The 27,450-nt window shown below is 35.9% G+C and overlaps 1 protein-coding gene across 4 annotated transcripts; it reads right to left on the bottom strand.

Moving 5' to 3' along the window:
• Positions 1 to 271: 271 nt before the first annotated feature.
• LOC125062667 (adenosylhomocysteinase-like 1) lies at positions 272 to 26,530 on the bottom strand. 4 transcript variants are annotated; one of them, XM_047668730.1, is made up of 11 exons: positions 16,291 to 16,308; positions 10,408 to 10,518; positions 8,310 to 8,512; positions 7,394 to 7,532; positions 6,638 to 6,808; positions 5,255 to 5,387; positions 4,117 to 4,243; positions 3,964 to 4,041; positions 3,522 to 3,701; positions 2,338 to 2,520; positions 272 to 1,857 (listed from the first exon to the last, which is right to left on the bottom strand). In XM_047668730.1, the coding sequence occupies exons 2-11, from the start codon at positions 10,493 to 10,495 to the stop codon at positions 1,699 to 1,701; spliced, it is 1,461 nt and encodes a 486-aa protein (XP_047524686.1). In that variant the 5' UTR covers positions 10,496 to 10,518; positions 16,291 to 16,308; the 3' UTR covers positions 272 to 1,698. The 4 variants fall into 4 exon arrangements, with proteins under 4 accessions (XP_047524686.1, XP_047524684.1, XP_047524683.1 ...); XM_047668728.1 differs by lacking the exons at positions 10,408 to 10,518; positions 16,291 to 16,308 and adding an exon at positions 25,979 to 26,530 and having other exon boundaries at positions 2,338 to 2,505; XM_047668727.1 differs by lacking the exons at positions 10,408 to 10,518; positions 16,291 to 16,308 and adding an exon at positions 25,979 to 26,530.
• Between the last annotated feature and the right edge of the window lie 920 nt (positions 26,531 to 27,450).

Consider the following 27,450-nt stretch of genomic DNA (forward strand, 5'->3'; position numbering starts at 1 on the left):
ACATTCTTCAGCAACGTTTTGACTTGGATGACATTCGGAAGACGTCAAAAATATAAGAAGCCTCATCCATACTTTAATCACGTCATCGATTCGAAAACCACGATTACAGCAAAGGGAGCGTTCAAGTATTACGTAACGCAATTTTTGGAGATTATTGACCCCCCCCCCCATGTAACTCGCCGTAACGTTTTTCAGTACCCTAGTACTGTACTCAAGTATAGTAAAACGTTTCGTGACCACCTTGAGTCTCTTTAGTTACTATTATGTGCTGTGAGTCGAAAATAATTTTAACAATAACGCGTCATTATTAACCCCGCCCCGCATCGCAACGTTTTACAAAAGGACCAAAACGTTACGTAATACTTGAACGCTCACAAATGGAATTTAATGTATCGATTCGTTTATTAATGTATGAATAATTTAAATTAAATCAGGTACACAAAATTAGGAATGACAAACTAATATAATTGACTAAAGGCAAATAAATAATTAATTCTTTAAATAAAAAATATTAATAATTTAAATACAAATAAAACCAGTTCATAAATACTGTTATGGTAACAAATACAGAACATAAAATAGTTTTATTCTATGCACTATGGTAACAAACAATTCCAATGGCAATCTAATAAAATATTTAAAACAAAAGCTAAATTTACGTTCTATTTTCAAATAATACTGAAATTTTGAAAATGTGAAGTACTGAAATCCTGGATCCGTTAAAACAAATATACCTAGAAACAAAATATTAATTTTATTGAATAAACAATTCCATTTTCAAGTATTCACGGCTAATACTGCAATTCTAAATTTAAATTTACAATACTCAAAGTTAAATCTAACATTCGAACGCAATTCTAAATTCAAACAAGCTACCGCAAACACATTCTAAATTCAAGCGTCAAATTAAATTCTATTCAAATACATGTTCTTTCTTCAAAAAGTTATACCTATGTCCGGCTTAAATAGACTAACATAATATATCATTTCTTACCATATAACGCACTACTAATAAACATATAATTAAAATTAAATTAATCCATACATTCCAAATTTAAACAATATCCTATATTCAAGTAAGGCTCTTGTATTATTTTCAAATATCCTTTATTTACTTACATATTGACTGTGTGTATCTGTAATAGTTCGGTTTGAATGGAAAAACTTTTCTCCCTGCATATTTCTTACATACAGCAACACTAATTTACGTATAATTTATATAAAATTTAATCATACGTTCCAAATCTAAACGCACTGCATAGATTAGAAAACGCATCTAAAGCGTCAAATAAAATTCTAAATCCAAATAATTAGCTTCTCCATTTTGACATTGACATTACGCAATTTAAATTATATTCTATATAGATACGTTCTAAATTCAAAAGCACACTAAAGCAATTCATAGCGTAAAATAAAATGCTATATTCTAAGCTGCTCCATTTTCAAACATCGAACTTTTTAATACAATATTATAGTAGTTTAGTATGAAACTTTCCAAATTTAAAAGTTTTCAAACATATTAAGGAAACGCAAATTAAATTCTATACTCAAATAAAAATGTTCCATTTTCAAACATCTTGCTTTTTAAGAAAACACAAATAAAATTCCATATTCAAATTAAGCTGTTCCATTTTCAAATATCGAAGCGTTGGGCGTCCTCTTCCGCGATTCCCGCGTTTTAGCCCCGTTCTGTTTGTGCTAGTATCTGTAGTAGTTCGGCTTGAACGGACCGACTTTATTGAGGCCAAGATATTTTGCCTGTTCGTCTGTTAGTTCCGTCAAATGAGCGTCAAATGTCGGTAAATGTAGTGATGCGACGTATTCGTCCATTTTCTTCGGTAGGAGGTAGACGTCAGCCTATAACAGTTAATTAATTAATTATAATATGCTGTTTTAAAGGCCGGCAACGCACTCGCGAGCCCTCTGGAATTGAGTGTTCGTGGGCGGTATCACTTAACATCAGATGAGCCCTCTGCCCGTTTGCCCACTGTTATATAACAAAAAAAGCCGGCAACGCACTCGCGAGACCTCTAGAATTGAGTGTCCATGGGCGGTATCACTTAACATCAGATGAGCCTCCTGCCCGTTTGCCCACTGTAATATAACAAAAAAAGCCGGCAACGCACTCGGCCAGCCCTCTGACATTGAGTGTCCATGGGCGGTATCACTTAATATCAGGTGAGCCTCGTGACTGTTTGACTGTTACATAAAAAGAAGAAAAAAATGACAGCTGACAGTGAAATTAAAGCCAAAATTTTTAGTTGAATTTTTTTGACCGAATAAACCGACAACGAAAAAAAGAAGAAGTATATTCATCTACAAAAATATATATCTCACCTTATATCTATGCTGTGGCGCGTTATACAGCTCGATCAGCGCCAAGGCCTGGGTGGCAGCTGTCACGGAGACCACGAAAGACGGCAGAGAGGAACAACAGAGATTGGCGAGGCGGCCCTCCGCTAAAAGGACTATGCGTTTATCGTTCGGCCAGATTATGTGGTCCACCTTTGGGGAATAGGACTGATTATAGTTTATTGAGTACTCTGTATAATTACTAAAGTTCGCTAAAATACTTTAAAGTTCACTAAAACACTTAAGAGTTCATGAAAGTACTTTAAAATTCACTAAAACACTTAAGAGTTCATGAAAGTATCTCGAAATTCACTAAACACTTATTTAAAAATATTTTTTTAACAACGATATATAAAATTATAAATTAAATATGATTATTCGTGGATTATCAATAACAGAGTTCATGAAAGTACTTTAAAATTCACTATAATACTGTAGAGTTCGTGAAAATACTTTAAAATTCACTAAAACACTTAAGAGTTTATGAAAGTACTTTAAAGTTCATTAAAGTAGTAGCTTTTTTTATAGAACTGAGGGCAAACGGGCAGGAGGCACACCTGAAGTTAACACTCAACGGCAGAAGGCTCGCTCTCTTAGCCCGTCCAATAATGAATTATTCACGTCTGTTTACAAGCATGTTACGTCAGAGGTGCGACGCCATCTTGTTTTGCAGTTGCACGAAACTTCTTGCTATACATGTTACACACACATTGCCACCTGCCATTTGCTGTCTTGTTGCCCATAACAATTTATATAGGTTCCATAGTCAGTCAGCAAGACGAGACGGTACTTCACTCCGGGCAACCGCTTGCAACTGAGCGGGAGCTCCCCAGTACCAGCTCCTTCTACTTGACTTTATTCAACGTGTATAACCAGCTATGTGTAACCAGCCTATTGAAGTATTTCCGAACCATTTCGACTTAGGGTCCTTCAAAGAGCGCACCAATTCCTAAAAGGCCGGCAACGCACTCGCGAGCCCTGTACATTGACTGTCTATAGGCGACAGGTATTTCGACTTAGGGTCTTTCAAAGAGCGCACCAATTCCTAAAAGGCCGACAACGCACTCGCGAGCCCTCTGGCGTTGACTGTCTATAGGCGACAGGTATTTCGACTTAAAAGAGTGTACCAATTCTTCAGCCCTCCAGTTAAATTAAAAAAAAATACTCACTTGACTCCTAACCCGTTCCCATAACAGATCTGGTGTTCTCAACGCGTGGACATCAATTTCTGTATTGCTATGACCCATGTTGCACACGATGCAGCCGTTCTTCATACGCTCCATGTGCTCACGTGTCACGACGCCCTTATTGCCCGTCGCTGTGATCACCACATCCACTTGTCGTATCACCTGTTGAGTGAATGAAGATGTTTTTCAATCCACACTGTTGTTTAATGAATTAGTGATGAATAGAAATAATTAATGAATATGTTTTTCAATATACACTGTTGTTTAATGAATTAGTGATGAAAGGAAATAATTAATGTTTTTCAATCCACACTGGTGTTTCATGAATAACCAATGAATAGAAATAATTAATGAATATGTTTTTCAATCCACACTGGTGTTTCATGAATAACCAATGAATAGAAATAACTATTAGGCCTCATACCTCAGTTAATTTGACAACTCTGAAGCCATCCATTGCTGCTTGAAGGGCGCAAATAGGATCTATTTCCGTCACATACACCTGGAGCATATTAAATTAATATTTATGATAATGCTGTAATAATCACATCCACACACCGCACCAACCGTCACTTACCACAGATCCCAGAGCCTTGAGCGCCTGACAGCACCCCTTTCCGACTTCACCATAGCCACACACAACAGCCTGCTTCCCACCAAACATTATATCCGTACTACGTTTCAGCGCATCTATTATACTTTCACTGTAAACATATTAAAAAAAATCTTGAAATCTATATAATACTACCAGACCGGCCAAGCGTTGCTGTGGCTTAGGTTTTTGTTATATTACATAGTAGTAAACTATTCAAGGGAAACGGTAGGAGAACACCAGTCATGGGGACCAACATGCTTTTTTAGTGGTTATGGCATTAAATTATAGCTTTAATGTGAAACGTTGGTACTTTCAACACAGCGCCATCTGTTAGAATTGTGACTATCAAATAGTAAACAAATATTTTGCAATAAAATAATATTGCGGATATAAATTGAGATGTAAGCTATCCTATCTTTTAAGTTAGATCAAACCGCACACGGTGTGCAAATTTGATTGAAATCGGTTCTGTATTTTAGGAGTCCATAGCGGACAAACAACGTGACACGTAATTTATATATATTAAGACAATGTCAATTATATGTTTGTAAATTGTAATTAAGCTAAACATGATGAAACACAGGACTACATCTGTCAGGTCTATAGTAATATATATATATATATATGGCATCTATGTATAGCATCATGTTTCATGCAACCGCAACCAACCCGCCCAAACAGTAGTCATAGTAACGATTGTCAATTGATTACTTGTAAGGAATAATGAGTAATCACTATTATCGTCTGTTGAATAATCGTTATAGAACTAGCAACATTGGAAAATTCAATAATTCACTAGTATTAACGGTTTGGCAGCTGACAGTAACACTATTGCTCCGACATAATAAATTACATTTATCAATTAAATTTACGACTAACTATCGGCCATTGAATAATCGTTAATTTATATTAATATTGGAAAATTAAATAAACCACTAGTGTCAGCGGTTTTAAATTGATTTGACTTTGACATCGATTTATAAGCTTTGACAGCTGGCAGTAACGCCATTGGTTCCTTTAATAGTATACTATTATGGACTCCAATAAAATTTATCAAAATAGATCAAGCTACCGAGTTATACATGGTGTTAACTTCGCACTATAGCGAAAAGAAACTCACCGGCAAGAATACAAGTTGTCAAACTTGGTTTTCGTGACCGAGTCGTTGACATTCATTGCGGGAACGCACAATTTCCCCGCTTTACTCAGCTGGTACAGTCTGTGGACGCCTGTCACGCTCTCTTCTACTATACCTGGAATTTGTTTTATTGTTTATTAGCCTATATAGGTAATGCTGAGATTAGTATTAACACAATATAGAATTCTAAATATCTATGCCGCTGGGCCGCTGCGCCAAAAATGAAACTAAATAGATAAATTTCTACGTAGGTAAATGAGTAAGTAATGATGTGCACGATGAAATTGTAGTTTTGTTTAGTTTGTTAATAAATAGTGTGATGCAACTGCGGGGGGCGGGGGCCGGGCGAGCGTGTGGTGTGCTATCGTCTCGTTCATTCGCCTGAGGTCACTGACCACACTACACGCCGCTCGACACTGCTTCCGCAGCTGCACACTTTTTTCGAAAATAGTATTTTATTTCTTCGCCTCGTCACCAACATTTTGGTCTTCGGCCGGATCTTTGAACATTTATAGACAAAAAGTGAAGTGTGTAATCGTATAAAAGTGATTTGAATCGTGAAGTTTTGTGTGCAAGTGAATATTAAAGTGAATCACGCGCACGCCCTTTGTTTCCTTTGTTCTCGGTTCTTATATGTTAGGTACTTTTATTGCGGAATGCACAGTGATTTATTTTATAGGTAAATTAATGAGGTAAGAAAATATGTAAGTAGGTAGGTAAATATGTCGGTAAGTATATAAATGAATTTATTTATTTATTTATTTATTTTCTCACAAAAACTTAAACTTAGGACATAATGAAGTGACAGTTATATTATATTTCTGTTTATGAAAAAAGCAAGTCTGTGTGAGACTGATGCCTGCTAAAGGTAATAGAACCTGTGTTACAGGTCATCAGGCCTCCACCACTTCGGATCGACAGAAGATACAATACAATACAATACATTACTTTACAATATATAGAGGAAACCACATAGGGTATGTGTGTAGGTGTAAATTATGTGTATGTGTGTGGGTGTGTGTCTGTGTATGTTTTATATTTTATTGCTTAAGTGTTAGTCTATTAAAGCTAAAACTATTATACTAAAAATGTATTCCCTATTATTAACAAACATTAGAATATGATGAATAAGTAAGCGTGTAGGTAAGTATAAGTGAGTAAGTAAGTAAGAGAGTATGTAAGTGACTAAGTAAGTAAGTAGGTAAGTAAGTAGGTAAGTAAGTGAATAAGTAAGTATGTAAGTGAGTAAGTAAGTATGAAGGTAAGTAAATGAGTAAGTATTGTGTAGGTTAGTAAGTGAGTAACTTAATAAGTAAGTGGGTAAGTGTAAAGTATACGTGACTTTAAGAACATCTACATATTTACCTTTGATCTGTTTAAAAGCAGTTGGGTGCTTCTTAAGCATGAGGTGCGTAGCGTCTCCTCCATCATCAAGAATCATGTTTGGTTGCCAAGAGGCTGTCGGCGTACAACATTGATCTATACACCACCAGAATGCCTCTTCACTTTCACCACGCCAGGCGAAAATCGCGAAACCTATAAAATGAAAAATATTAGCAAGGATCCAGCAGGATGTGGTTTTAATCGCTGCCTGGATTGAGGGTACACAGGCTGTCACATAATAAACCCGAAGTCGGGTGATAGGCCAGGTAGTAGTCAACCCTAGAAAATTAAAAAAAAATACTATGTCATGTTAAGTGCTACCGCCCATGGACATCCAATACCAGAGCGTAGTTTTAAAGAATTGGTACGCTCCTTTCTTCAAGGACCCTAAGTCGAATTGGTTCAGAAATACTGCAGTGGGTAGCTCAGCTCAGTTGTGGTGCCCAAACCTGTTGTAAACAACGCTGAGTTGTAGAACGACGGACGTCGAGGTGATACGGATGTAATTTCGAAGAAATGAAATGAAACTCAGCTGCAGGTATAAATCCGAACGAATAAAAGATGCAGAGAGATCCCACATCTCTACGCATCGCGAAGCCAAGAAAGTGACTGTACGTCGACGACTCGAACCGCTCTTCGTTGAATACGGTCAAGTGGAAGGAGCTGGTACTGGAGAGCTCGTCAAAGCTATCATTTAACAGCATATGCTAAAGACATTCTAAATAAATGTAAACTTACCAGCGTGCGCCAGCGCAGCAGCTACTTCGTTCTGCGTGCTATAGATGTTACAGGCCGCCCAACGGACGGTCGCTCCCAGTGCCGCTAAAGTTTCTATAAGCACCGCCGTTTGTGCGTTTATGTGTGTGCAACCAACGATCTGGAACATTTTCATAATTATTATATCATTGATAATATTATGATGAGGGGTGCTCTTCCTTGCAACTAAAAGGATTCCTCGACCAGTCTAACCACTGACTCGCCCGAAGATCCCAGGATTTATCAAGAAGAATATTATGATTATGATTATGAAGTTATGTGCTCAAAATGAAATACTTCGATTGCGTTTCAGAATATGACGTCATCATAATTATTTTAGCGAAATATGGAGGAAGGGAGCTCTTTCAACCTAAAGAGAAGATCCTCCACCAGTCTAGCCATTTCCTGACCCGAAGGTGCCAGTGGCTGATGTCGATAACTTGCATATATGCTCAGCTGGAAATACTTAGACTTGACCTACATCGGAGTGAGGAGAGTATACGGGTATTCTAAGATGTTTATAAAAAATTTACACTTTTGTACATAGGATTTTTTTCTCAGGGGCAAGCGGGCTGCTCATCTGATGTAAGGTGATAGTGTGTACACTACCAGAAGGCAAGGGCGTTGCTAAGGAATCTGTACGCTCTGGAAGTACCCGTTCGGAATTTGGGCAGCTGGTTCCAACTAGCAGTAGTGCGCGGTGTGCCTTAAAACAGTTGTGGAAAACGTGGGACATCGAGGTGATGCGGTCGGAAGTTCATGTTCTACCTCCTACTTTGGTGTACCTGGTGATTCTCGTGTCAGAAGACGTAGGACGTCAACTTCAATAGGAATTGGAACTTTATGACTCAAAGATGTTGATTTCGATAGTTTTTCCAATTTCCCCCAAAAGACTTACCTTTGCCTCCTTCAATGGCTTGTCATCTTTGGCTCGAGCCCTCAACGCCATAATCCCAGGCATCTCCTGTTCAGCAATTTCGATTTCTCGTCTTCCGAAAGCATGCTGCTCCACATTGCGCACACAGTATGGTGGATTTGGTTGACCAGCGGCGATTGCTTTCTCATGCGGCTGGACACCTTCATCTTCATCTGACGACGACCCTGGAACATTTATATTATCATTTACATAAATTTATAATTTATTGTCAAATCGTGGTCACTTATAGTCAAGATTTTTATATATTTTTCTTATGTCTATTGCATGTTTTTGACCTTTAAATATGACTCCTGAAAATGTTATCTTGCCATATTGCAATATGTCGGATTGATTTTAATCTGTTACTGGCAATATTTTGGCTCCCTGTAATGACATTTAAAAAAAAAACAGTGGCGCTACAACCTCTTTAGGTCATGGCCTCAGATTTCTTAATCTGTTTCATGATCATTTTGAAATCCAATAGACAAGTAGGTGACAGTGCCTGACACACGCCGTCGACTTTTTGGCTCACATGTCGGTTTCCTCACGATGTTTTCCTTCACCGTTCGAGCAAATGTTAAATGCGCACATAGAAACAAAGTCCATTGGTGCAAAGCCGGGGTTCGAATCTACGACCTCAGAAGAGAGTCGTACGCTGAAGCCACTAGGCCAACACTGCTCGTGTAATCACATTTATACATTCGTATTAATTCCTTTGATTCAAAACTACAGGGCAGATTTAATAAATTATTCCAACACTAAAAGCCTACGTTATCCCTGATACAAGGCTATATATTTCAATAACTTACGGAATTAAATTACGATAGTGTAAGGTGTGAAAAGACCAATAAAGATTTCTATATGCTGCGGAAACTATTGACAATACAGCAAAGTTCTACAGTTATATAGAAGTCTATTTAAGTCTATTTACCGAAAGCTTTAGGCCATATAGAATATCGAGCTTATTGATTTAATTCGAGTGAAAGAGCAGAGCACAACTATTCATACATGCAAGATACTGATTTAGATAATTTGCTTCCACTGACTGGTCTTTATCTATCTTATCTCCAGCTATTCAATTGAATTCAATATCCTAGTCACTCCAATCTGTCAAGTTAGCTAATGAATGGGCGCATGGATTTTACGTTTTTGAAGTAAAATTATCCTTGGCGCATTAGGGTAAATTTATGAGAGTATTTTTTTACGATGCGCGCACACCGTCATATAAAACCGACACCCTGAAGTTAGCATGGTCAACATTTAAAGAAAACACATTTTTACCGGATTGAAGTTATGTATTATTATAAACATATAAGTAATTATTTTTCATAATTAAAAAAAAATCCGAAGTTTCGCGTGCTTTACAGCGTGCAAAAGTTATGTTAATAAAAGGCAATACTATGGGCAACATTTTAAAATAAAAGAATACCTATTTTTTTTTAATGAAATAAACTTTATGTAACTAGATAATGTGTTAGGAAGCGTTCATGTATTACGTCACGCAATTAATCCCCGCCCCGCATCGTAACGTTTTACAAAAGGACCCCCTCCCCCTACCAAAATTCTTTACGTAATACTTGAACGCTCCCTAATAATAAAGCTTTCAATGTATAAAATACCTTTTTTCTATTGTTAGTGTCGTTTTTCCTACAAACGTATTATAAGGCAAAAGGTAAAAATTTTGTAAAGATTTTTATCTTGTTACGCCAAAGAAGTATAACTTCTAACGCGTGTACATAAGTACACATACATGTTTTTTCATCTTGTTATGACTCCTACCAACCAATGTTCCAATCCAACCAATCGTTTGATATCGGTACTGTCTGTTCAACAGCCATCATCAGACCAATCGTATGACAAAGAGTCTTCTACTGTACTGCCTTTTCTAATGACAACAGCAGCATGAGCAGGGCAGACCTCAAAAATTGCGTATTGCGTAAACTCTCGTGTCAATAATCTACGAATCGTTTTAACCGATTTTGTTGAATTAGTGAATTCGGTAGGTCCGAAAACTATTTGTACCCCTAAGTAACCCCTGAAGTACGCCACGCCAATGTCTATTTTATAGTACTGTACTTACAGAAATCACTTCTCCCGGATATAATGGAATGTCTCTTCTTCAATGATGGGTCTTCCACTGTATTTTTTAATATTCCTGATGTAGGCATTGTTTATACTGGTGATCTTAAGTCTAGCAACGCAACGTTACAGATTCGCTGAACTTTGATTTTAAGAAATTTCTTTCATAAAGAAATTAACACAAAAATAAATAATACCAATATATATGGTGCTCACTTATGGTTCTGAAACCTGGCCCCTTAGAAAGAAAGACGCTTTCTCTCCTTATTTCCGAGCGGAAGATTCTGCTAAGAATCTTTGGTCCTGTTTGCGATGACAGTGTTTGGAGTATTCGCTACAATGAGGAACTTTATAACATCCTAGACGATGCCAACGTCGTCCGATTCATAGAGCAACAGGCTAAAGTGGTTGAGACATTAGCACCGAAAGCCAGACCGTAGACCGAGTCTACGTTGGTGGGATGCAGTTGCCAAGGACCTCGAAACAAAAGGGGTTCTAAGTTGAACGCGGGAAGAACTGGATGGATTGCCATGGCAAGTGTACTTGAGGAGTGCTAAGGCCAACAAGGGGCTGTATAGCCATTCTATACATGAAAATCTAAAAAAAACCCATTATCGATATATCTTATCTAACAGCTTAATTTAAATACTTTCTTAAAGAGTTTACCGTATCAAGGGGATGAAAATTAAATGTTTGACAGTTTCGAAACCCGTAAACATTTGAATTTTTTTTAGTTATTTTCCAAGGCTTTTAATAGTTTTTCTGACAGAGACGAAGACAACAAAGATCCATGAAAAACGATCCAACCGCTATCGAGTTATGTACCCATTAGAAATACCTTTTAATATGTTGCTAAGCTCAAGACTTAAAGACCAACTCAAGTTAATTATTCCTTGAACTCTGAGGAAGGTTTTTATGAAGAGAAATTTTAATTTGGGGAATAGCGAACAGTCTCTATGGGGTAGCATAGCAAAATGTTCCATATGGTATGGTATGGTATCTATCTACGTAACGTAACTGCGAAACGAAGTGGGGCTGGAACTCTTAAGGTTTTTATGGAGAGAATGTATAAATAACAGTCTATGGGGTAGTATAGCAATTCCATATGTTGGTATGTTACTAAAAAGGTAGGCTAAGTAAAATCTTAAGGCGAAATGTTTCCGGAGGCAGCTAGTAATAAACTAAGTAAAACCCTTATTTTATGACCTTATTTTTCGAAAAATTATCTATATGCAACTAACTTTACAGAAATTGGTTAAATAAAGTTAAATTAGATAAAGTTTAACAAAAGGCTTTTAATATCACAGACTTGAATACAAATAATACAATTATTTCATTTTACCCTAAGATTATTACAGAATTTCATAAATTGTAATATAATTTTTAGTATCATTGTTATAGTTATTATAAATTTTTGTTATTAATGGTTTAGAATCTCTTCGAATCAACCGTGGTAGGGACGAGAAAAAGAAGCGCGTAACGGTCAAATGTGACGCGTAACCGAAACATGTGACGCGTAACCGAAAAATGTTACACTACATTTTTTTCCAACCCCGATAAAGAAGTTTCACTTCAAAAGCTTACTACCAAGTACGCTACCACTAAAAGCGGTGTCTATATTTTTTAGGAATCTCGCTGCAAGCTCAGCTCGAACAGTATTGGCGAACGTAGCTCAGCTAGGTTCTTCTCACGGCTACCGCAAGGGCGTCTCCTGTGAGACTCCTGTAGACGCCTGAAGAGCAGGACGGGGGCTCCAGGAGTAAAATATGGGATTTCACCTTCCTCGGTAAAGGCGGTTTTATGCTGGTCTGATTTTGATTTGCCGCGCGGCCTTTAATTTGTCAGGTTGTCCATCTGCTGGACTATGGCAGTTCCGTTGCCTGCCTATCATTTTCCTTTGTCGTTTAAATATATTTTTATTGCTTATATAGAACCGGACCTAATCCAAGGCCTAGAACTAATGTTGAATAACTAATTTACTACGCTTATATGAGTTGTAGATTGTTGAGAACTATTAAAACTATATCAGATTTCTATATTTGTTTTGTTGTAATAGGAACTTATACGAAATACCCATGCCAATTTCTGGATTAGGCATGCATCACGATGAATTTGTGAAAGAAGATGCTCTTCCTCCAACCTAAAGGGAGGATCCTATACCAGTGAAAGCACAGACTAGTAATGTCGCATAATATATAATAGGTGAGGGGTACCGGGTTCGATTCCCGGTTCGAGGGCAGGTTTTAGTTTAATTTAAATTTGTTCTCGGCCTTTGGGAGGGTTGTGCGGTACCGGGCGAGTGCCTAAACCGTACATGAAGGACACGGTCGAATTTCTAAAAGACTAGCACGAATTATAAAAAATCCTATACTTGACGCTGGCTAATGCACAAATCGTGCCAGAGCCATAAAAAAAAATATATATATAATGCGCAGCGGGAAATGTTTCGATAGCGCGTTTTAAGATGTGACGTCATCGTACTGATTGTAGGCACAGATTGTAGACATAAAAAACAAACAGATACAACCTAAAGCCTTGAGAATTAATTACTAGCGGCCTATACCTGGCTGGCATGGCCGGCTTTTTTAACTGACTTCAAAAAAAAAAATTATCTTAAAAGGTATCTGATACTCTTATTCTGTGACCCGTGAACCACACCAAAGCCAACCAAAAGCAATGGCGCTACAACCTTTTTAGACCTGGGCCTCAGATTTCTGTATCTGATTGATTATAATATGTCAATCTAATAGGCAAGTAGGTGATCAGCTCTCTGTGACACAGGCCGTCGACTTGGGTTCTAAGGCAAGCAGGTTTCCTTCCTTTTCCTTCGTACGAGCGAATGTTAAATGCGCTCATGGAAAGAAAGTCAGGGATGAGAGTCGCACGCTGAAGCCACTATGCCAACACTGCTCATAGATACTGAGCAGTAGTTTTTGAGTTTTCTTAGAATTTTTCTATAGAAATCAATCATTCATTGCAATTATTTTAATTTAGACTCATTAGAATGTCGGCGAAGTCAGCAAGACCTGCTTTTTTTACACGCTATTCTTAATAGGCGGATCAACACGACAGCCTGTGTTACAGAAGGCAGATCACCTACTTGCCTATTAGATTGATATCATGAAACAGATACAGAAATCAGAGGCTTAGACCTAAAACGGTTGTAGCGCCTCTGATTTTTTTTATAGAAGATCTGAAAACCCTGACCCGATCTTGCCAGGGGTTCCTTTCACAATTATTATATCAGATCCAGGTATTACATCAATCTTTACCTCTCAATATCTATATCCATACATGGCGGATACGCCACTGCACGATGCAGTATTATCGATTTTATATTTCAACTGGGATTTTCCGAAATTTTCAATAATAAAACCCATTGTAACTACAGTATTTCGTGTGTACCTATAATCTTATAAATGCAATGACGTCACACCTTAAAACGCGCTATCGAAACATTTACAGTTGAGTATATATGTCACCGTAAAATTGTAAACACCGTTAGATTGTAATCTATCTCGCGAGATTATAAGCTGTCGAAAGATTATGAACCTCAACGAACTGCTTACAATTTAACGTATTATTATTCGGTAGTTATATGAAATTGTTGGAAAGTAAAATTAATCTGTAATTGACCAAAGAAGTTTGAATGATAACTAAGTTAGTGTAGTACAATCTACCGAATAATAATACGTTAAATTGTAAGCAGTAAGCTGAGGTTCACAATCTTTCGACAGTTTATAATCTCGCGAGATAGATTACAATCTAACGGTGTTTACAATTTTACGTTAACATATATACTCTGACATTTTAGCACTGTTAGGCGACTTCTCCTTTGCGCTGGAGCCCATGTCGAGGGCAGCACCGTACCAGTGTGGTGCGACCTAACACTACCCAAAGGGGGCTCCTGAACGGGAGGGTACAGCGTTTACCACAACCGTGTCAGAACTCAGTAGAAACAGTGGTCGGTGTTCATACCCTTAGAACGATGACGTCACACCTTAAAACGCGCTATCGAAATTTCCTGCTGAGCATATATACTTCTAGACATTTCAGCACAGTCTGTGATTAAACTGGTCGTGTGGTCAAGGATCCTCTCCACTGGTTGGAGGATCGGTATACCTTCCTTCCTCTATGTAGGTACGATGACGTCACACCTTAAAACGCGCTATCGAAACATTTCCAGCTGAGCATATATACTTCTAGACATTTCAGCACAGTCTGTGATTAAACTGGTCGTGTGGTCAAGGAAGTCCTCTGGTTGGAGGATCGGTATACCTTCCTTCCTCTATATGTCGGTACGATGACGTCACACCTTAAAACGCGCTATCGAAACATTACCCGATGAGCATATATTCATCTCGACATTGGTCGAGGATCCTCTCTATAGGCTGGAAGAACATCTTCCTTCTTCCACAACGATGTATCCTTTCCCGATAAAGAAGGTCCCCACACAATAGCTGACCAGAGCAGGCTTAGTGTTTCGTTCAATCTAGTGAGCTACCTATCCTGCCCTTCAGACGATTGACTACTCCAGCCTCCAGGACGCCCCAAGCCGAGGTCGGAGTCTCGTAGGACGTCCTTGTGCTAGTCGTGCACCTATCTGGGGCAGAGCTACGCTCACCAAAACCCTTCAAGGCCAAAAGGCCAACTTGGTCTATTTATGTCAGGGACTATAAATCCTGAGATCCATTTAATTAATGACCCTAACTTAACTAACTTGAAAACAATAGATGGAACGAAACTCAATAATTAAAGTATTCCCGAACCATTTCGACATAAGGGCACTTCAAGCGCGTATCTAAAAAGGCCGGCAACGGACTCGCCTTGTGGCAGTGAATGCCCATGGGTCACGTAACAGCCAGCCCGATTACCACCAATTCCATCGAAACTTGACTTGACTTGACTAGAGATCAAAAATATTGACATACATGAAGGTCGCGCAGTCCCCAGATTCAGAAACGAGCCAGCACCAACTATATCAAAATCCATCACATTTAACCGACAACCGTGTAATTGAAAAAAATTAACAGTCCTAGAACCCGAGACCGCGTAATGATAAACACTTATCCAAAGAAACCGAACATACATACACACGGCTTGTCATTTGTAAAAATAATTGAGAGAACTCGTATATAAAATATCAATGGTCCAATATCTGATATAGATGAAACTAATCTAATTTGAAAGAACCGACTATATTCGGCCAACTGACTTGTATCCAGGTCATAAAATAAAAAAAAATTAACTTCGAATTACACCTTCATTTTTAGGTCAGTATAAAAAGAAATAATAATTTTAAATATTGTCACAACAGGGTTTGGTTTTTATAAAGTAAAAATTTACTATTTCATTTGAAATATTATTTTATAACTCATGCAAAATAAATTAAGAAATTTTACAGTCAATTTCAATATCTATACACTTAATTTTAAGGCCATGATAAAAATGACATAACATTTATATTCGAAATTTAAAATTCAACCTGCGCCTATTTTTATCCATACAAACCGCAACAACACCAGAGATTCGTAAAACGAATTTGAAATCGAAATTACTATTCCAAATATTAAATTAAGCCGAAGTCTATGAAACTCGTAACGAAACGCTATTCCAAATTTGAAATTAATTCGACCGTTATTCGAAGATAGAACTAAAATCGAACAAATTTAAAATCTGCAATTCAATGCCGTTCTAAATTTGAAACGCGACCAATTAATTCACTAATTCGCAACACCTAATCACAGATAACACACAGATTCGTCAAAGATAATTTCCACAACATTCGAAATTTTAAATTCTACACATAAATCGATAACCACACATTACGTCACCAAATCTAATTCCAATTTCGAAAATAAACCAACAGTTTAGTATTATTTACAAAAATCGTCCACAGATCACTCGTATTACGTGTTAAATAAATAAAAATATCAAAAACACTGCACTCGCGTGCTGCACTCGGTGCTTGACCGTCAACTGAAGTGAAATGTGTTGGCTTAATGCGGAGTCGGCTTTTTAACTTAAAGGTTATTAGATCAACCAAGCTGGGGCCGTTTACTTAGAATAATAAATATTTAAGATATATGTATATATAAAAATCCTACTAATTGTATTGTTTTTAACTGTTTAGTGAAGACATTTGAATGTGTTTTAGTTTATATATATAAAAATAAATAAATGATTCGCCACTGAATCATAAAACCTTTTTAGGTCTGGGACTCGGATTTATGAATCTGTGTCATGATGAAATACCTGTCGCCTATGGACACTCAATGCCAAAGGGCTCGCGAGTGCATTGCCGGCCTTTTAAGAATTGGTACGCTCTTGAAGGACCCTAAGTCGAATTGGTTCGGAATTGCCTGTCGCCTATGGACACTCAATGCCAAAGGGCTCACGAGTGCGTTGCCGACCTTTTAAGAATGGGTACGCTCTTGAAGGACCCAAAGTCTAATTGGTTCGGAATTGCGTGTCGCTTATGGACACTCAATGCCAAAGGGCTCGCAAGTGTGTTGCCGGCCTTTTAAGTAAAGTGTGAAATGTCGAATTGGTTCGGAAATACACCAGTGATCTTAACCATTAACTGTGTATTTATGATAAGATTTTACGACACTCTAACGACTCGAAGGCTTTGTTAGAATCACGACGAACAAATAAACTCAAGGCAATAATATTTTACGATTTACGGAATATTAAATATTTATTTTTCAAAAAATATTTCCTTTCAACGTTATATTAAAAACAAATTCCTTTAAAAAGTGCGTGAGTACAGGGTACATGTCAGAAGTGAAACTTCTTTGGCAAACTATTTTTAAGTCTTGTTCATATTTATGCAAATCTAAAAATTTCCGATACTTGGAGGGAGGGAAAAAGGAAGGTATGTTCGGTAAAATACAAATAATATATTTTTTTTTAATTTATTTCTTTGATAATAAAATCATGTGGAAATGTACAATTCGTCTTTTGAGATTTCAGTAAATTATTTTGCATAAAATATAAAATACTAATATTTCATAAATTCTTTACGAAATTTTAATTTTAAAAATAGAATTTTTATAAGGTAATGCACCCTTCTCACTCTCTCAATCGGTCTCAATCGCTCTCCCTTTTCTTCGACAAGAACGCTGCACACCTTCGTGACGCTAATATTAGTTGCATCCGTAAAAAATTACCCTCATGCGCCTAAAGAAGTTTCACTTCAAAAGAGAATTAATAAAAGTCGAGGTCCTTACAAAAAAATGACCTCGGTGTTTATTAAACAGGGCCGCGCTCTTAGATTTTTGATACGGGGGCAGTAGATCAGTGATACCAAAGGTGTCACATGACACGTGATAGTGATGATAGGAAATACGTTGCCGGTATTTTATTGGAATTGCGTAAATAAAGCTTTATTGACCGTTACGCTATTCCCGTTTTATCTATGGTAAACATAACAGAGACAGTTAAACGTTTGCTTTTCAATCAGACCTTGATGGCTGCCAAGACGAGATTAAAATTTAAAAATGGAATCAAAAAATCATTGTACGTCTTAAATCTTTAAATTTAGATCTGCCAGCTTCCTGAGCGAGTTGAACGACCAATCAGCTACCAGACCAGTCCCAGTAAATTGGGACACTATTCAGAAATGAAGGGGCTTGTCTTCGGGCATGCGACTCCGACGAAAGGACCGACCAAATGTTGACTATCCGACTTTCGAAAGATCCAAGTACGATCTGGATATCGAGACTGGCATGAGGATAACCTGGGCTATCCAACATGTTGCTCGATCACAGGTCGCAGCTGGAAAAATTCTGCCATAAACAGTTATGTCAGAAAGATAAATAGCACAAGAGAGCGCGGGTTCCGACGGCCAGCTCCGACTCGCCCAAAAATATCATGAAGATATTTGCGGAGTAATCGATGCCCGGGCCCGACGGGAGAGGGGGGTCGGGACTGGTCAAGGCCTATTAACTAAATAAAGACCCTTTTTAGGAAAGGGGAGATTCTCCTGCTGCCTAGATCTCGGCCACAGATCAGCCTGACCACGTGCTACAGATAGAAGAAATCTTTAAGAGGGTGTAGGTAATCTCTGCATTTACCGAACTTATTTTGAAATTCATTTACCAATACATGACGCCACGTTATTTCTGACTGTTATAGGCTAAATATTAAATAATAAAAATGACTTTTTCGTGGTAGTCCCATTTCTAAAGTCGAAGAAACAACATGTCTTACGAACGCTACCTTGCGAAGAATGTTTGAGTTTTAGATACAACTAAAAATCTACCTCACGGATTTGTGGTTTTCACCAATACCTCGAACGATTCATGAAGGGTTTTTGGGTATATTTTTCAAGTAGACGGGTAAATATATAACTAACCGCTTCCATACAATGATACCACTGCATTGGATCAATTGGGCACGATTGACCCATGATATTTGCACAATATTAACACTTATACTCGTAAACATAGGAACTATATTACTATAACCAAGACAGCGGCCTCGGATCGTACATATATTACAGAAAATACAGAAAAATATTCTGTTCGGAAAATTCGAGATTCTTTAGATTTTTTTAAGTTTATTTTACAATACAGGGTGCAAACGGGCCGGAGGCTCACCAGCACTGCGATTCTGTAACTCACTTTTCGAACTCACACAGCGGTTTTCGCATCGGCGGTCGCTCTCAAATCAGTCGTAAAGCAGTCATTTTATGATTTGGCATTCTGATAAGGTGGGAGCTTGTAGTTTATTGTTTATCAGAATGCCAAATCATAAAATGACTGCTTTACGACTGATTTGAGAGCGACCGCCGATGCGAAAACCGCTGTGTGAGTTCGAAAAGTGAGTTACAGAATCGCAGGGCTGATGTTAGGTGATACCATGGACACTAAATCTTCACTATTCCATACACTTTATACAGTTAAAACTTTTTAACTGTGTCAATTGGTTAGTTAAAGGTGAACTTGTATTACAAATACGTTAACTCTATAGAGGACAAACGGATAACGTAAGAAAGATAATCTTTCAAATTGATGACTCAATACATGGTGATTAAAAAGAGTGGCGGAGAGATTCTTGCCAGTTCTTCTTGCTTCTACGCCCATGACTTGAGAACTGGTAGTAAATTTAAATTTAGAATTAATTTAACTTATTTTCATAAGTGTACTTGTTTACCTATTTTAATAAAGTTATTTTGAGTTTGAGAGGATTATTTATATTGAAGCGAACAATATCCTACCTCCACAAAACTATTCATTAAAATATTATAAAAAAAACATCTTTAACATCTATTTTCATACATTTTAAATTAAAACTCTGTAAAATGAAACAATGCGCGTATTGTTTCATTGTCTTTCGTAGAAATTACGACTAGTTTTTAGCTGCGACTCCATCTGTCTAACGATTTTCCTTAACAAGCTTCTTTAGTTAATTTCGTTTTAAGAAATCTTAAAATAATATATAAAAATAAACATCATACATCCTACTAATATTATAAACGCAAATGTTTGAAATTCTGGAAGGATGTTTGTTACTCTTTCACGTAAAAACTACTGAATTGATTTTAATGAAACTTTACAATAATATAGCTTACACATCAGAATAACACATAGGCTACTATTTATAAATTATTGTGTAAATTGTCCAAAATATCAAGTAAGTAGGAAAAAAATCTACCGCTAGAGTTAAACATATATAATCTATCAAACAAATAAAATTAAAAATTTCTTTTGAAAAATGCAACCATTCCATCAGTATTTTTTTATGACGTTGTCACGTTCAACTATCGTCAGTAAACCGACTTTACAGACAGCCGATTTTTTTCTACAAACGTAGAATAAGGCGAAAAATAAAATGTTTAAAAAGATTTTTATCTTGTTACCCAAAGAAGTATGACTTCTAACGCGTGTTTTTTTTATGTTCAAAAATACACTTTCTATAAGCAATAATTTTATACAATCTGCTATCGATATTTATCAAGACATGATATATCGAGTCATCTTTTCTATAGATTTGAGACGTTTTCACCAAAATCATCCAACCATTACAAATGCCTTAATAAAGGGCTCGGCAATGAGACATGTTACAAGTTTTGTACCCAAAAATCATTATATTCGAAAAGATTCTCGACATTATTTAGAGCGTGAATTACGTATTTAAAAAATTGTATGGTCTGAGCAACAAATAACCAAAGATATATGATGTAGCTTTATCTCGGAAATTTCATAAAACTTTTTCCAAGAAATACGTATTTTTTCGTAAGCCTTACAAGATTATGGAAAAAAAAGTTTTGCAATTAGAAACTCCATTACATTTGCAAGGTTTCTATGGAAATATTTATTTCCGGTTACAATTAATGAGAACATTATAAACGCCCAAACTTCATATAAAAATTTGTGCAAAAAGGCTGATTTTTTGAGGTTTGTAATGAATTTGTTTCTTAAAATTTTGATTTCACGTTTTAATAGAAACCTAGATATAGTGCACAAGGTGCCTATTAGTTCAAAAGTTTCAAAGAAATATATGTTATAACGCCATAATCACGTACGAGCGTTTGTATGAAAAGATAGACGGGTTGGCCGCTCTTAAGGCGTAATATATCGTCAATCAACAGTTAACCATTCATTTTCATGTACCGAAAAACTATCACTGTGACTTATGTCACTCAATGAAAAACTACCTCACCATTGGATAGTGATAAATTAAAATATATAAGCCAAAGAGATGGAAAACGTTGATAAAATATCTATTTTATCAATCGAATCCATCAAAAAATATTACAGCAATGTTTCATTTTCAGAATATTAATAACACCCCACGTGCCAACATCAGAGTTCTTACCAAATAAAGTAAAATTATATCCGTATATAATCACGCGGCGCTAATGAAATGGCAAGTTGTATGTTTTCTTTTGTAAGGTTGAATCCGGTGTTAAAGTTCGCAGGGCAGAATCGCAATCGTATTGTATCTATGTACTTGTTACAGCAACAAATTTAAGATAGACTTGTGCCATCGTTTCTTTGATAAGGGACATACTCAAAACGAGGCAGATAGCGTTCATGTGCTTCTAGAAAGATCAGTAAAAAACAAAATCATTTATGTACCTGATGAATGGTATACACTGGTTTGTTGGGCTAAATGGATTGTCCCACCCTATACAGTCGTAGAAGTAAGATTTAATTTTAGATTTCAAAGAATGGCTACATACTAAATACTCGCTAAAAGATACGAACAATGAGAAAATTATTTGGAATGGAAACAACGGAAATTAATATTCAAGCGAGATGTCCAGATGTTTTAGAATTTAAATATTATTTTTTGAAGATAACTATAGAAAACTGATCTGTGATTACAATTTGAAATAAAAAAATCAGTGGCGCTACAACCTCTTTAGGTCTTGGTCTCAGATTTCAGAATCTGTTTCATGATCATTTTTCAACTACGTAATAGGCAAGTAGGTGATCAGCCTCCAGTGCCTGACACTCGCCGTCGACTTTATGGGTCTAAGACATGTCGGTTTCCTCACGATGTTTTCACAAAGTCCATTGATGCACAGCCGGGGATCGAACCTACGACCTCAGGTATGAGAGTCTCACGCTGAAGCCACTAGGCCAACACTGCTCACAATTTGAAATAACGAGCAAGAAAAAAGAAAGAGCAAGAGATCATACTAGAGAAGTTATACAAACAGCCAATTTCGATAACTGAAGCACAAGTACAAGGACTTGATTACTTTGTGTGACAATGATAATTCCACAAAAGTATCATGAATTTTATAAAAACCTTAATCTTACTAAGGAAGTCCAGGGTGATGACGTAAATGATTAATTAGATAACTTAAAAACTAATTAATTTTATTTTTTATTTTTATGTTGAAAAAATAATAATAATACTAATCAGTCTGAATGAAGCTGTAATGATAATTAGATTAGTTATATCTTCAGATAAATAAAATATTATAATAGTTTATTGTTAATCTATTTTTAGAATAGTTGATGAAAAAAGTGAATAGATTAATTTCTGTGAGATTCAAACACTCATTACACTCTCCTGAAAACCTCTATTTTTGACAAGTAGCTTTCTTTGTACATTGGGACTGTCGCCAATTCATTTCAATTTCTCAGAAGTACATCCATCGGTACCCTGGTGCTATGAACACACAATCCCAGTGTTACGGAGACTGCCACTAAGAAAAAAAAGTGCGTGCGTACAAAGTACACATGTCAGAAGTGAAACTTCTTTGTAAATTAATTATCACTAAAGTAAAAGCCCCAATAGATGATCATGTACCAGTATATTCACTCCGTGTATTTGTATATCTATATTCACACTGTTTACACACTTTATACGTGCTAATGATAATATCAATAAATAAAAAATGTTACTGTACATGACGTTATGCGACAGAATTGCCATCTAAAGTTCTAATATGTAACTAAACGAATACATCAACCAATAGCGTGTATTTTTTCTCAATATCCCTTACTCTCAATCTTTCTCACTAGTTTCACTTCAAAAACATTTCAGACAGAAGTTCCACTGACAAGTACATCTATATATATCTGGAGTAATTCCAGGAGTTATAAATAACATGAACTAAACACTGTAATGTCTAAATGACCTACATTGATTTCTATATTATATTTTAGGAATATTGTGCTACATGTATCATTTTTCACATAGGTTATCAGCCTGGCCCTCAACTCGGACAGAGTATTAAATAAATAGAGTTCGGCACAGTGGTTCAAATACACCCTCAGGGATGAAGAACTCTCTCGAGTGAATACTTAAAACATTTACATAGAAACGCTATGCTCTTCATAATAATAACACTGTTCAAATAGGAGATTGTCTCCTTTCAAAGAAAAATGGAAATGGGCTGGACAAGTGGCCAGGATACAAAGACTAGTAAAATGGCCTTGTACCAGATGGCTGGAGAATGCAAAATTAAAATTGTGGAATGCCTTGTTGCCAATGAAACTTACTGTTAATGTGTCGTATAATTTGTATTTTTATGAAATAAAGTTGTGTTATTATTATGAACAAATGACTCAAAAAACTATGATTTAGTTCCCTTTGCAGTATACTTAAGGTGTTCAAATGCACAGCTTATCAAAGATAAGTTAGCTTCTAGTAGGTGACCCAAGATCTGGTGCTTTCCTGCCAAATAAGTAGCAGCAAATTGCCAGCATTCATGATACTCTCTAAACAAAACATTTAGTTTTTTTTAATAATTATTATACTTGTATTGTGTACAGACTATTGATTATTTAATTAAAAACTCAATAATTGACTTAGGCTGTAAACTTTACAATAATATTAGGTCCTTACTTAATAATAAAATACCAAATATTAGAATATTAATCAAAGTATGTACTATTGCAATCTATGCACATTTGCCATCTAAAAAATGTTAGATGTGGTAGTTCTTTAATTCCTTAACTAAAAAACTATTCAGATGGGAATCAATAAAATCTTTGAAAACAGTTTCGACTGCCCCATCAGAGTTGAAGATTGTACTGTGCAAGTTATCCAAATTTGGAAAAAATGGTAACCTGTTGGAGAGGTTTGTGGAGTATGGTGGAAATCTTAGATATTCCAATTGAAGCTCCTCAAATAGTAGAAGAAGTCTGTTGTGTGGGTCTGGTCTATCGTTGTCGTTTAGCAGCTAGCTTTTCCATCATGGTTTGCAGATGCTGACAATCGTCTGGCTAGATTTAAGAAAGTTATATTGAACGACCCCGGCCCTAGTCCACCAAACGCTCACACTTATATAATTATTGATGTCTATGTAAATAATCAATAATACTGTAATTACATACATTTGTTTTATAATTATAATTTTATTAAATTCTATAGTGTCTTTTATTTTATTTAAGGTCATACACAAAAATCTGACTCTATTCATCACAGTACTTCTGCCCAAAGAGCACAAATAGACATATTTTGTTTAATGCATAAGAGGGATATTATATAGTGTAATAATAATGTTTATCAGTTGAAGTGAGAAGCTGTGGTCACTTGATGTAACTTTCACATATTGCTAAGCATACTAAGTCACATGTATGCTGACTATTCTTGAGCTGTGTTAGCACAGTAGCTTGTCATGCAACAGATTTAGATCAAGATTTAGGTGCAGGTACCACATTGTATGGTTACAACCAGCAATAAAACCCTAATCACTGAATGTGCCACCACCTAAATCTGTAAATGTTTTGTTTTAAAGTACAATTTTTTTAATTAAAAATTATTCTAGTCCTTTATCTCACTGACATGCTACACAGTGGTTAGTGAATCATGTATTGTATTACCTGCAGTGAACACTATTTCACAGTACAGAAAAGAGTTGACATATTTGTTTAGGCAAGAATACATTGACCACAAAGTTCCATGATAATAATTAGTTATTATAAAATCTTTGTAGTAATGCAAATCCTCGAAAAAAGCAAAGAATATAATCTCCCAATCTACTTATGCTTTGTTGATTATTCTAAGGCTTTTAACTCTCTGGAACATGAAAAAATATGGCAAGCCTTGCAAAGTCAGGGAATAAACAACAAATATATAAAAATAATCAGGAATATATATAAAAATGGATAAGTTAGGAGGGATTATAGATATTGGACGAGGAGTGAGACAGAGAGACCCTTTGTCACCTAAACTGTTTTCGGCTGTGCTGGAGGAAATATTCAAAAAACTAAGTTGGGATAAATACGGACTAATAATAAACAGCGAAAGATTGAACCACTAAAGATTGCAGACTAACTGATTCTATTTGCCTCAACAAGCGATGAACTGGAGAAGATGGTCACAGACCTTGACATGGAAAGCAGGTTTGTCGGTCTTAGAATGAATACCGAGAAAACCAAAGTAATGACCAATCCCAGAAAGGAAATAATACTGTTAAATAACCTACCTCGGTCAGACAATATCTATGACGGATTCAACAATAAAATAAATCAACACAAGAATAGCAACAGCATGGAAGAGCTTTTGGGCACTTAAAGAAGTCATGAAAAATAAGAAAACGAGCATCGTAATTAAAAAAAAGCTCTTCAATACTGCCTGTACTAACCATATGGATCACAAACTTGGGCACCTACTACAGCACATTATACAAAGCTACAGGTGTGTCAAAGAGCGATGGAACAATGCATGATAGGGAAGAAAAGAAGAGACAAAATAAAGAATACAGTGTTAAGAAAAATAGCTAAGGTAACAGATGTTACAATAACAATAAATAAACTAAAGTGGAAATGGGCGGGGCACATGGCAAGAGGAACAGAAAAGTGGAGCAAAAAGCTATTAAACTGGTGCCCAAGGTACAGCAATTGAAAAAGAGGGAGACAACTCAGAAGGTTGATAGACCACATTAAAGAAACAGCAGGTGGTACAAGGCACAGTGAAAAGAGGAATGGCGGTATTTGGAGGAGGCCTTTGCCCAAAAAAGGGCACACAGATACACTAGAAGAGGATTAAAATGGAAATTTGTTTAAATGTAATTGTCAATGTAAATGTTAATGTAAATGTATCTGAATAAAGGCTATTTTAATTATGAATTAAAGTAATGAAAATAAACTATTACTTACCAGTATAGGAAGTAGAGCTATATGAATCCGCAGAAGAGGCCGAGAGTGATCTGCTTCGATAACGCGCTGCCTTCTTTAAAGCACCTGATTTGACGCGTTGCCCTTCGAATTTTCCAGCATTTCCATCAGTGTTTCCACCTCTTACTTGACCAGGATCTGTTATAGGACTGTCAGTGGGAACGTTCGCGTTCACTACACTTTCCTTTCGTAACATATTTGGTTCACCGTGCCCCTCAGACATTTCTATGGTTTTCGCTTATATACACTTAACACTTTAAAAAATTATATCTGAAGATCAAACCGAAATAGATATAAAACAGAATGTAGTCGTCCATTTGTTATGAAATAAAATATAAATTTAAAAATATCGCACTCGCAGTGATTATTATTTCGTTATGTTAGTGCGTTGGTTCAAACTATTGTTAGATATCAATACTATTATCTATGAAGATTTATACTGATATTAAATAGATGCACGGAAATACTTCTCCTATCTATAAAATTAAAAACATTATTTCTCTGTTCTCATTCCCGAATGTGCAAACCGAAAATATATCCCCCCGCCAGCTCTTTGAAATGTCAAATTCGATTTTTCAAGTGTTGTCCCCGGTATTAAAGTACATCGGTTTACCGGTTATTATAATGACTTTGTTCTCAGATATATATGCTATTTGACTTAAATATGGATGTTATAATGTGCATTGTATGTCTTCGCCTATCTAATAATAATACTCTCCTGGAGTTTCGTCTGTTGGAAACTATTTTTGAAATATATTATGATTATTGTTGTAATTTGACAATGATAATACACACGTAAATAACACGTCTTTTACAACCTCACAAGATACCCTTCACTAAAGTATACGCAATCGTTTTAGAGAGCTCTTGAAATTAACAATATTTAATTTTAAACCCGAAAACTTAACAGAATGGAAAACATAATTTTTTATCGGTTCTGTGGTAACTAATAAATAATCTGAATAGTTTGTATTATTGGCCTAAAGGTACCAGGCCATAAACTCCAAAAAAAAAAAAATCTGAATATTTTAAAAAAAAAAAAGGTGCGTGTACTTATGTACGCGCGTAAGAAGTTATACTTCTTTGGCTTTCTTTTTTTTTTTTAAATAATTAATAATAAATATTTAGCGTTAATAATTTAACAATATTTAATATTTAGTATATTATTCAATTATTAATTAATAATAATTATTATTATTATTTATTATTTTATTATATTATTAATTCAATTTAATAACTAGGTATGTCTCATAACCTTTTAACTACGTAACAAGAGGTCTTTGTGAAAAAGCATTGCTAAATTTCTTTGAAAAAATAATTAAAACTCCTATATTTGTTTAAAAGGTAAATGACAAATGTCATTATAATCATTCAAAATTCTTGGCATACGAACTTCACGCATATTCTATTTCTTTTTACTTGTAGATTGTCTTATTCCTATCTCGCTCGCGCAC

This window comes from Pieris napi, chromosome Z, assembly GCF_905475465.1.
Source record: "Pieris napi chromosome Z, ilPieNapi1.2, whole genome shotgun sequence".
Taxonomy (NCBI): Eukaryota; Metazoa; Arthropoda; class Insecta; order Lepidoptera; family Pieridae; genus Pieris; species Pieris napi.